Consider the following 12487-nt stretch of genomic DNA (forward strand, 5'->3'; position numbering starts at 1 on the left):
TAACTCAAGGGCAGCCTAAATGGTTGTAAAAGAATTTACTCCTTTCTTTTGAGAGAGGAAGAAGAAGAGGACATTTTCATTGACAGACTTTTGGCATATCTTTTATCTTATGATGAAGAGTCTGGTCCCTCACAAGGTTTCTATCTCATGTCATCTCATGCAGTTTTTCCTTGGCATTTGTGCCATCACTGAGATCCAAATCCACATCCTGAAAGAAAATATTGTTAAAAGCTATATACAAAAAATAATTTAATGCATGTGAATACTAACATTGATATTCCACAGACTTTCAATTATGTGTAAATATTTCTGTAGATTTATAAACCCGCATCATTCCACTTTCTTTCCATCACGCTTTTCACTTTTCTTCCTATCAGCACTCTCAAGAACACATTCTTTTCCATCTTGACACTCACCTTAAAAATCATCAAACCAACTTTTTTCTGTCCTCTTGCAAGTTGGCAAGCCACTTTCAAGAGTTATTGAGTTAGTAAAGGAATGGGAGAAGAAATAACAATCATAGAGACATTGAGTGGAAATGATTGGATAAGTGGGTGCTGTTTGCACGCGTCAAGTCTGATGTAAACCGAGTCTGTAGCAGGCTTCCAGAAATCTGATCCCACAGGAAAAGGCAGCATGTGTGTTTTAACCAGTTGCTTCCTGAGTGATAGGGTTAGTGAGACACATTGCTCACATCCCCCCCCCTTTCCTCTTTCCTCTGTCGCTCTTTCTCTCCATCCATCTGTTGTGTGGTTTGGTGGTCAGACTGAGAGAGTGACAATGTTGCCTGTAAAAAAAGATCAACTGATAGACGACTCAGAGCGGCTGTTTTAGAAAACCGAAATCGGTAATGTAAAGAGGTCACGGAAATCTGACTCCGCTGAGCCTTATGGAAAATCAGTTTTCTCGCAATAGCAAGATGCCTGTTGGTTTTGATGAACGTATGGACAGAACAGACTCACAGAGCCTCCTCTGAAAACATAGGGGCGCACAAACATGCTGGGCCTCTTAAAACTAACCAGCTGTTCACTGTTTTTACAGTTTTCTACTGTTCAACTGTTTATTCTAACAGAGAGGAAACTCGCACTGAGGTACAAGCAAGAGATTCCTACCCACTCCTACTGATCAATCTTGTAGTCATTATTGCCTGAGAAATTTTCTGACAAACTTGTTTTTCAGAATCTGTGACCTTGAACAGAACAGAGCAGTTACTAATGATGAATGGATGAAAACGGCAACCTGCACACTGTCATGTTAATGTTTGTGGCCTTTTATTGATCTGCAAGCTTCTGTGACCACCTGCTTTCACACAATACAAACAGGAAAAAAGGCTTTTTTTTGTTGGGTCCTGTGAAATGCACACCTGTAGTAAAAAAATCCATCAACATCTGAATCATTTCCATAACGTTAACCTGAGCTCTTCATGCACTTTATTGTGAATTGATTTGATTTAATATTAAGTCATTTAAACTCAATCTCTCTCTCTCTCTCTCTCTCTCTCTCTCTCTCTAGCTCATATTTGAAGTTGTGACCTCAGGACAGCCCGGGTTGTTGGCTATTAAGGACATTTCACTCCAGGGACATCAGTGCAGTAAGTTCTCTCTCTGTCACTCTTTCATTCTAATGCACTCTGCATTTTGTTCCCAATTTGTACCTGCCAAATATCTGTATGTAATATATGCCAAAGTCTGAATATTACAAGAATGTACTATTCTTAAACATGCCAATTCAAACCTATCACTTTTTCTTGTGTTAATGAAATGAATTAGTTGGTAGGTCATGTGATGCTTTTTCACATGGCATTGTGTTGAGGCTTGATATCCAGCACCATTCCCTGGTGATGGACTAATTAAGTAACTGTAAAAGTAAACATCCATTGGATTCATCAGACACTGTTTTTTTTTTTTTAGTATGAGCTATTTCACATTAATGTGTTCAGCACAAAAAAAGGTTTTTTTTCAGTGGTGGGCAGAGATCTATACAGCAGCTGTGCAAATCATTTTGGAAAATGAATAAAAGACACTTTTACTGTGGCTAAAACTCAAAAACACTACACATATTATACAAGGCTGTTATGTCATATCTTATGTAGTGAGCATATGTAGTGAAGAAGGAGCTAGCTGAGATTGAGCCAAACTTGACAGCAGTGGATTTTGTTATCGGATAACGGATAGGACAAGATCTGTTAAATCAAGAAAATATTACATTTGGTAAATGTATACAAATAAAACTGATGTTATGAGAAATTGTAACGTTGCCTTTTTCAATGCACCAAAAAGACACTGAAAAAAAGAGAAAGAAAATAATCACTGCACTAGTCCTAGTGTGTTTTATTCTAAAAATGGCAGCTGAATGATGGCTTTGTTTATGCCATCAGTGTTCTGCACTATTTACGGCTCCGCCCGCATTCCCCTGTATGGTACGCATGCTTCCCTGGAGACTGGGCATGGGCACTTTGTTATGAGACCGGTCACTTGACAGAAGAAATAATGACAATAAGTGGTATAAGGGATTTGTTTTGGTAATATGCTTTGACACATCACTCTGGACACCACACATGACTAATTTATTATTAACATGAAACTAGCTTGCCAGGGCCAATTGTAGACTAATTATATGTACGCTTTGACTGACTAAAGACACAAAACACCAAATTTGTGTTTTTCTCTGATCCTAAGCTTTCATAAAATCAGATTTCCATAAAACAGAGCTGCGGAAATGAGAAAGGACAGACGCATTAACTTTATAATTTCCATTTCATTTGGCTTGTCATTCAGGATTAACTCTGATCGCGTGGCCTGATATCTGTTATGATATCTGTCAAGATGAGATAATGCATTCCTTTCTCGCACATGCTGTTTAATTTATAATAATATTTAGGCAACATGGCTGTGTTGTTAGTGGTCATGTGTAAGAAGTTCCTCACCGTATTATTTCACCTTGAAGCTTTACTCACTGTCAAGCTCAGGCTTGAAAACGAGAAGAGCGATGCCTATAAAGCTTTTTTGAGCTGCTTGGTGTCTCTTTGCAACCGCTCTTCACTCCATCTCAGCTTTCACCTTCTGTCTTCCACCTGCTAATCCACTTCTCTCTCGCAGCGTTTGACTTTTCACCCCTTCATCTTCTGCTCTCATGCTGTGTCGGTCCTTCGCTTATTCCATCAGTCATTCCATAATTCCTTCAGCTTCCTATCAGATCTCTGCCTCCTGATATTTTCCACATTACTTATAACTCTCACTGTTTTTTTTGTATCTCCAGTTCATTGCATTTTCCTTTTTGATAGACTCTCACTTATACACTAAAGTATAAAGTGTCTACTTGAAGTATCTGCTTTTTTATCATTTTATCTTCCATTTTATCTCATTTCATACAGATGAGCAGTTGATGGTTAAGAGCCTTGTTTAAGGGCCCAGCAGTGGCGGCTTGGTGGTCCTGGGATTAAAACTCACAAGCTACCCATCAGTAGCCCAACACCTTAACCACTAATTACAAATTTACCACATCCTCTGTAAACAATTGAATAATTCCAGTATAATAGATCAAAAATATCTAACAAATAAAAACAGAAAAAACAATAATAAAATGATAAAAACACATTAACATGCTAAACATGCAAATCCACAACTTGAACACATCAGTGAAATTTATTTCACTGATTTTCTATTGTGACTTTGTTTGCTATTGTATCTTGTACAGGTCACCATACATGACTGTACCAAAAAGGTTAAATATGATGTCAATATCAGTGCAATAAACATGATTAGTTTTTATTCAATGCCGCTACAATGCATTGAAACACTTACACTTCTCCTCACGTGTTTCTATTAAGTTTTCTTCGGTCCTTTTCCACAATGCTAATGAAGTGCTAACATGATAATATATTGCCATGTAGCTGACAACATTGTACGTGATATAAATCCTGACTTAGGCAGTCAAACATTCGTGAAATAAATGGTAACCAGATGCTCAGCGGCTTCCAGTGTTAAGAACATCGCACGTAACCAAACTTCTGCTAATCACTGACCAGATTTTCTGTCAATTTCCGACAGTGAGAAATGAGTAACAAATGCTTCACTTCTATTTTAATAATCAGTGTGTCTTTATTTAATTTTCGTGAAAGAATGTTTTCTTTTTCTTTTCCATGAAAAATAATTAAGTGAAAAGTGATCTGCTGGTTTCCTTTTTAAATGGTTATGAAATTAAATTTGTATTGAACTGAAGTTAAATCTTTTCAACAACATTAGTGCAACTTTGTTTTATTTTTCTAAATGCCCCTTGACAAGTTTTAATCTTATAACAACTGGCTTACATGATCCAAATGTTTTTCCTTAACACCAATTTAGCACGTTTTGAATTCTAGCTGAAAGTAAAAGTAGCTGCTGGTCATTACTAAGGGTCACACAGTCTGTCCACGTCAAACGAGATATGAATGAAGAGAAAGAGAAACAGCAAGCCAGAGGTCTGAAGCCTGCTTTAATTGCCTTCTGTGTGCTAAGTACAAGTCAATTCTCCGGTGTTGCACTCAAGGCTACACACACACACACACACACACACACAAGCTTAATTCAATTAATATGGACTTTCATCCTTACCTGTGTTCTTTGTCATGTTTATATATAACTTTCTATCATGTATTCACATCAACCCAGATTCCATTTTAATATTTTTTCCTTTGTTGTCAGAACATATAATAACATTAAACTATAATCAGCCTTTCATGAGGATATTTGGTGAGCTCACTGCCCATGGTGTGGTCTTAAGAGTGGGGGAAAAAAATCATCTGAAGCCCAAAGCCATCATCAGAAGCCTGCCTCTTTTTATTTCCCAGTGTATATTAATGCTGTGTCTGTAAAACCTTCCTCACTTGCCTTGAACCTGAGCTGAAGGGAACAGGCTGCATTCACTGGCTGGAATAAATACCAGGAATGCTGCATGGTCTCATTGCCTCTCAGCAGAGTATCCTAATTGAAAACTTTGACACTTCTGACCTGGAAGAATAAACATCCGAGTCTTTACAGTTTTGCCTTGAGGGGTATATAAGACAGGGAGCACAGGCCATGGTTGAGTTAGAATTATTTCATGTTTTACTGGGTTTATTTAAGATGTTAAAGGAATACTAGTGCATCTGTTGGGTATGAGCGATAACATCGGACAATGATTTCAACATTTCATATTTCTTTATTTCTAATAGTTTGTGATTTCTTAAGTCGAATGTGTTTGAAACTTAAGCTCTGTATAAATATAACTACGAACTGCCAGAGGGAAATGTCCGTCACTGTGCATTACTGATGTTGTAAATGTAACTCAGTACACTTGGAGTACACTTTTTCATTATTTCTGTTCTTTTTCTGAAAATTTCTTAAACTGTATTTGTGTAAATCACCTAAAATTGTCTTTTAATATGATGCTTCAGTTCTTAAAAGTTGATTAAAACTAAAAATACTTTCTGTTTAAACAATTAAAATGTTAAACCGTTTTTGTCAGACGTTTGCTCACGTCTGTTTAAGGGATTTAAGGGTTTAAGAAAAGTCAACAACTGCCCTTAGACATGCATTATAAATGAATTAGGTTTTTTTTTCTTAAAAAAAAGAAATATTAATGTGATATGAAATTCTTCTCCATGGTATACATGTCTTTACATAAAATGCTGATGGATATAATATAATAACTTTTAATCCACTGAAATTGAGGATTATATATGTTATGATTCCTGTATAAGTAACACAATATAAATATAAGAATTTATTAATTCAGATCTATTTGTGGCTGGAGTAAGAAGAGGAAATAACACAAACTGCTGCTCATCCCCTGCTCTCATTATCCAATAATCATGAAGTTCATAAGTAATGATAAAAATGTATGTAAATATAAATGGAGCCACTAAGATCTTTGTGTTTGTGTTGCAGTGAGTACCCCACACTTCCTGCATATTAAAGGTGGCGAGGCTAATGCCAAACAAACGGCTAATTTCCACTGCACCATCAACGGCCAGCCCAAGGACCATATGAACTACAAACTGTGGTTACAGGTAACACTGTCTGCCTGCTGTCTTTTATTTAAATTTTTATTTTATTTTCCAAACTTCCCGGTTATTAATGTCGTACTCGGCTTTTTGCAACAGCGAAGATGAAACACAGTCGATCAGAGAGATGCGTCTCGTGACATTAATGAAGAAATATTTCCGAGGAATAAATGTCCCCATCTGCCCACAGCATGCGGATGTGCAGGCACAAGAACACACAGTTGTGTGTTAGTGGATGTTGAAGTGCATGCGAGTGTGTGTGGTGTGTGTGTGTGTGTGTGTGTGTGTGTGTGTGTGTGTGACAGCTGTAGGGAATCAGTGCAAATGAGTGCGTGCCCAGAGAAGAATAAACAGATCTCTCTCTCTTTCTCTCTGAGAATCCACCATTCCACTATATAAACAGAGTAGGAGTACAGAAATAAGTACACACACACACAGATGTACAGAGCTCTTAGTTTGGCTGAACAGTCTGATATTGAAACTCACTTTAGATTAGAGTTTGCGAGGATGTATCCAGTCCATTGAGTCAGTTTGGCTGGAACTGCTTTTCTCTCTAAAGTTTTATACACCATAAAGTTCCTGCTCTATGAGTAGTCCAAGGCTGTGTGTGCTTCTTTCCCAGGAGATCAGCAGCTGCCTGCCTGCTTTTTGCTTCATTCACTGATAAACACTCCTGAGGAATGTCCAGACCTCGTGATCAGACATCAAAAGCATGCCTCAAACTATTCTCTAAATTATCCCTCAGGGATGCTGAGCTCCTCGAACTGCCTAAATTATTCATATTCATGTTTTCCATTTTGGCTAATTTTACAGCAGCCTTGCACTCCGTCCCACATCCCAGGTCACAGGAATGTTTTCTAACAGGCAGGAATGTGTTTGTTTACTGTACTATTACAGGAATATCTGAAATTCCTCTTATTCTTCTCAGGGTATTGGAGGCCGAGAGGCTCCGATGAAGGACACCAAGCCGGTGAACCTCAGGCGCTACATGGCAACATTCGATGTGGTGAACACCACCAAGGGGGATTCAGGTCGTTACCGCTGCATCGTCCAATCAGACAAGGGAGTGGGCGTGTCCAGCTATGCTGAACTCATTGTGAAGCGTAAGTGTTAAATGTCATAAACCTTACCATAAACCTTACTTGGATTTCAATTAATCACCAAAAATCAAGGTCTTTTGGTTGGAAGAGCATCAGTAAGCTCATTTAACTTTCATTCATTTTCTGAGCCAACTGTTCAGCCCTTAAATATAATAGAATATAATAATAAAAGAATATAATAGAACAGAACAGAAAAGAGAAAGGAAGAAAAAATTAATACAACAGCAATATACAATGCAATGAAATTTAATAAAGCAGAATGAAATGAAATGAAATAAAATAGAATACAGTGGAATATTACAGCAGAATCGAGTAGCAGTTACAGAACTGGGCAGTGCAAAACAGTGAACTAGAAATAAAGGAACATAGAGTAGCATAGAGTGGAGTAAGAGAGATGGAGGTAGAATATAATAGAATGCAGTAATAGAATAGAATAGAGTAGCATAGAGCATATAAAGTATAAACCAATACAAAATGGATTGAGATAGAATGGATTGAGATAGAATAAAACACAATACATTGGAGGAAAACAGCTAAATAGACAGAAAGTAGAACGAACAACAATAGAATAGAGTAACAGAATAGTGTGGAGTGGATTAGAATGGAGTAAATTATTTTATCAAAATAGTGAAATAGAATGAAATAGAATTCAACAATGTGATATAGAAGAGAACAGAATAGAAGAGAATAGAATAGTATTGTTGTCATTTTTGCAGTACAGTGAAAAGGTTTGAATGCACATCAAAATAAATAGAAATCTAAACAGCACTGTCAGCGTCATTAAGCCTGTATAGAATTCATATATATCTGCAGTTAGTCATGGTGATTTTGATGAGAAATGTTACTGCTGTATATTTACTGAGGAAAGTGTTTTGCTCAGTGAATCCAGTGGTGTAATGAAATTTTGATGTTTAGAATAAAATGAGAGTTCAGTCTTTCTGTGTGGGAGAGAACAAGCTACAGCCAACAGGCCAACTCTCTCTGTGTGTGTTTGTGTGTGTGTGTGGTCATTTCTCAAACACACGACCCCAGATCGGCTGTCTCTGGTTCTGACAGAGAAAAGAGCGCTACATTTAAACACTTTTCCATCTGAGCCCGAATATCATTACAGTTTAAATCATAGAACAGCAGGAAACACCCTTCTTCCCCTGTGGTACCGTATTTTGTTAAACAGCGAAGTGTGTGGCCGAAGACAAACTCCTTATTTTTCATTTCTCCCAGCCACTTTTCCAGTGTGCTTGCCATAGGCTGCTCTCTTGTGTCTTTCTGGGTCTCATGGCCTTAAAGTAGCTCTGAACTGAAAAATGGGATTTTTGTTTGGCTTTAAATTTGTTAAGACGGCGCAAGAGTCACATTTTATGTTCAGAGACTTTCGGTGTCTGGAAATAATTCAGGAAGTGTTTCATTTAGTCGCTCTCAGTAAGCTAGCCATGGTAAATTGAAATATTTTGACAGATTTGGTAACTGCTAAAAAATATTTAAGAATATAACAGTGAATCAAGTCACAGACACTGAAATCCCACTCATGTTCAATTCTTAGCAGTTAGTTTGCTGATTGGCTACATTAGCTGATGCTAGTACTATATTCCTAGATCCTGGTATTTTTAATGAGAGTAAAAGTACCACCCTGTTTAATTCACGCAATCTGATTGGACAGAAGGTGGTGATTAATTTTCAATAAGAGACGTTCAGGCGGCAGCGCTGGCTGTAATTCAGATCATTATACTAATGTGCTTATTCTAATGATCCGTTGTTGCTATAGTGACGGCGAATTGTATGGCTGATATTAAATGTGTTGTTAATCATGATATTTAACAAAAAACTTTAGCACAACTTAGCGCTGGGTAAAATAATGTTTATTTAACAGTTAGGAAAGGACAGCTGGATGTCAGAAAGTGTTGCATTAAAAAATGTGTTTAGCCTTATCAGAAACAGCAAGAATGCATTATAAATGTTTCCCAACATGAAATACAATTATGAAATGTGATGTTTTGTTCTTTAATCAATGTAATCATTGACAAATTTCTGCGGGATAAGGTGAATAAAACACTTTGGATTTTCTAGGAAAAACATTTTGGTTTTATAGGAAAAGAATCAACTTTGGGCTGGTAAACAAATTTTTGATTATTTTCTCATCATGTTCTGCACCGTTGTTTTATTCTACTTAACAGCATGCGTGTGAGTGGGTGTCTCAGTGCAAAATACAGTGTGTGTGTGTGTGTGTGTGTGTGTGCAGTCATTGGTATGTGAGATATATATGAGCCCTGTCAGTGTAAATGAGCTGAAGTGTGCTGGAGTGTTCAGCACTAAATCTTGCTATGATTTTTCACACACAGCAGAAGCTGGTTCTTGTCTCGCTTTATTCATCATTATTTAGCCGGTATTACAGAAGGTGCCACTTCTATGAGCTTGTAATTGGAGTGCATTACATCGGCAACAACTTCTTCCTATTATTTGCCTGAATTCATCTCAGTGTTTTCAGTCGCCGTAGCTGTGCCACGTTTCCCGATTAAACATTACCCCATTTCCCGGCCGTGTATCCGATGCGCTCATTGAGCACAACCTGTTCGCATTTCAAGGCTGATGCATCTCATTATGAGCGTCCGCTGAAGGGAGCGCTAATTCAGGCTGTGCTTAGTGCAGTACCACGAAGAGTTGGCCGAGGGCAACATGTATAACAGCATGCCCAAAGTCTGCAGGTTAACAAAGCTGACCTGCCCTCCTGAGGCAGCATGATGGCTAACATAAATCATTCACACTCTGCTCGTACACTTTGTTTCACACCTCCATACGGCCATTACGGGCCTCCATGAGCCACCAGTGTGCGTATTGGCATTGTAGCCTACACCTGCAGCTGCCACAGGTGTGCTGTATCCTGCTGTTTTTCTTTCATTTAGTTTTATATTTTCTGCATGGTAGGTGGCTGGAGGGGTATAGGAGGCTAGATGTCAAAGCATTTCAGAGAAAGAATGTGTCCCAAATCATATTCACTGTACTGTGAGTCTATTGCAGTGCCAATGTCCTAAACCAGTATAGGTTTAGCGCTCCAAATATCCATATCTGGATTTGGACTTAAACCCTAAGTGGGTGTGTCCTAAACTCTACCCTGACCTAACACTGGGCAAAAACAGAGGTAGAAATGGCATCACTGCCAGTATTGCCAGTATAAAATTTTTGCTCTGACTGTTCATAGGGTTTCCAAAATAATATATGGTGTTGGAATTTGAGATTTACATAGTATTTGTATGATGTAGCAAATTTAGAACCTAAAATGTAATCAAACTAGTACTAGATTTAAACCCTGATCTGGGAGATACTAAGAATGAATGAAAGCTGTGTTGTAATGGTCATGTCCTTTTTTTTATCCTACAAGATTTTTTATTTATCTAAGTTACTTACTATAGCATAAAAGTAAAATAATTCCAATAAATTTTTTCAGACTTACACAGTCCAAAACATTACGTCAAAATTCTATGGTAGCAGCAATCTATCATTGTATTGACATACATTTAGTGCAGCAGCATACCATTTGATGTGTTGATGTCTACCAGTTTACAACCACTTTGAATCTGTTTAAATGTTCTGCTTGTAATTTTAAAGCTCTTCCAATTTTGTCACAAGCTAGGATGAGATATTTTTAAGCCGAAGTTTAAGTCGCAGACACAACAGCCGACAGTCATCTTGGTGTGTCTTGGTTTGAAAAGACAGGATGAGTGCTTGAGGTGCTGTAGGAAGTGCTTCTGCATGCTGCTTTTCAGAAAATGACTTTACCCCCAGAGAAGTTTTGGAGTGCTTTTATCTTCTCTGTCTAGCATGCAACCTCAAATTCGTGGCATCTTCAAGAGCTTGTCTTGCGTTGGAAAACTTTGTGAAACCAAGACCAAACCAAGTCCAAATAACAGGGTAGCCAGATAACAGAGTAGTAACACTGACCCTCAAAATAACAAATACGTTCCTCGGGAGATGGCAAACCTGGCACTGTTTCACAGAAAGAGTGGATTATATCAGAGAGATCATGTGGGTATAGGGCTAAGGTTGCATGGCCATATAGTTCTAAATATATCCGAATGTGAAATAGGGTTTAGTGTTCCAGGTGCAGTGGCACGGAGACACACAGCTGTGTGCTTTAAAACACACGCTCAGTATGGTCAGTAGCAGTCATGCCTATAAACCAGTACACCACATCATGGTTGTAATGGTTCTCTCAGTGACCTGTAAATTGTAAACTCTTAACTTCCTGGGATGAGTCAGCTGGTCCGGTCTTACTGTAGAGTCTCATAACTACATTACTTTCACTGTAGTTCCCGAATCTCACATAGCCAGACCTTCAGCAATAGGTCTGGACTCCATAGAAGCTTTTACTGGCCAAGGAGTGCTCAAGAGGGCTTCTGACTGACATGTAAAGCTATCAGTGACATTTTTTTTGTTCAGCGTCAAAAAATGTAATGTCAATGTCTCTACAAAATTAGACCGGCATGCAACCATGGATTGTTCATTTATGAAATCTTGACTTATGATAATTAATGAGTGTATGCCATTAACTTCACATAATTTGAAAAATCCAGTGTTTAGCTAATCCTCAGCTATCTCACAATCATAGCTGCAAACAGCTTCCTTCTTCCATGAAGGCAGTACTGTATCACAGCAATTTTTGTTTCCAGGCTGGCCGCTAAAAAAATGCAACACACATCTCTCGGAAATCCTATAGAATCCAGCCAGCCGGCAGTTTGTGGGCGTGACGTCTTAAGCTGAGACTACTGAATAACTAATGCTTGCTGTGTAATAGGCTTCAATGAGAATAATTTAATAATAATCTTATCTACCTAAGTAGTATTTCCTCTCCCTGTAGGTGCCTGTGATGAAGTGCTCTCTGGCATTTCGAATATTTCTGGATGTTTAATTCTCCAGAATTTGAATTCAACACAATTCATTTATGGATCTCAGATTTATTTACTTATTTATTTTTTGCTCAGATGCTGACAAAGGGTTTTTTTAAACCATCCTAGAAATGATCGATATCCATAAAGATGAGCCAAGAGTTATAATCAGTTATAATATGTTGATTTGTGGTTAGATGCATCAACGGCTATGTTATCACATGATAGCACCGGAAAAAAAAAAAAAACAGATAGAAGAATGTCAGATCAATCAGACCTCTATGCCCCTTCCTGCCAAAACTCAAATAAACGCAATGACACACGGACAGAATGGAGCCAATGATGCATTGCTATCTCTGTACAATCCTCCGTACAATCTCTGCTTTAAAATGTGTTTTCCGGCCAGATTGAAATGTCACTTTATCTCGTATAACCCAGCACTGAATGAATGTGGCGTGAAGGCTTGTTTCTTTTGGAGACAATACCTT

General features: G+C 38.0%; 1 protein-coding gene across 10 annotated transcripts in view; it reads left to right on the plus strand.

The window, feature by feature from the left end:
• ptprma (protein tyrosine phosphatase receptor type Ma) overlaps positions 1 to 12487 on the plus strand; it is a 195183-nt gene that overhangs the window by 77069 nt on the left and 105627 nt on the right. For all 10 annotated transcript variants that reach the window (XM_058394863.1, XM_058394872.1, XM_058394910.1 and 7 more), the window contains exons 4-6: positions 1513 to 1591; positions 5907 to 6028; positions 6951 to 7125. In XM_058394863.1, the coding sequence (XP_058250846.1) occupies positions 1513 to 1591; positions 5907 to 6028; positions 6951 to 7125 (376 nt within the window). The remainder of the gene's footprint in view (positions 1 to 1512; positions 1592 to 5906; positions 6029 to 6950; positions 7126 to 12487) is intronic.

This window comes from Hemibagrus wyckioides, linkage group LG01 (assembly GCF_019097595.1).
Source record: "Hemibagrus wyckioides isolate EC202008001 linkage group LG01, SWU_Hwy_1.0, whole genome shotgun sequence".
NCBI classification, from domain to species: domain Eukaryota; kingdom Metazoa; phylum Chordata; class Actinopteri; order Siluriformes; family Bagridae; genus Hemibagrus; species Hemibagrus wyckioides.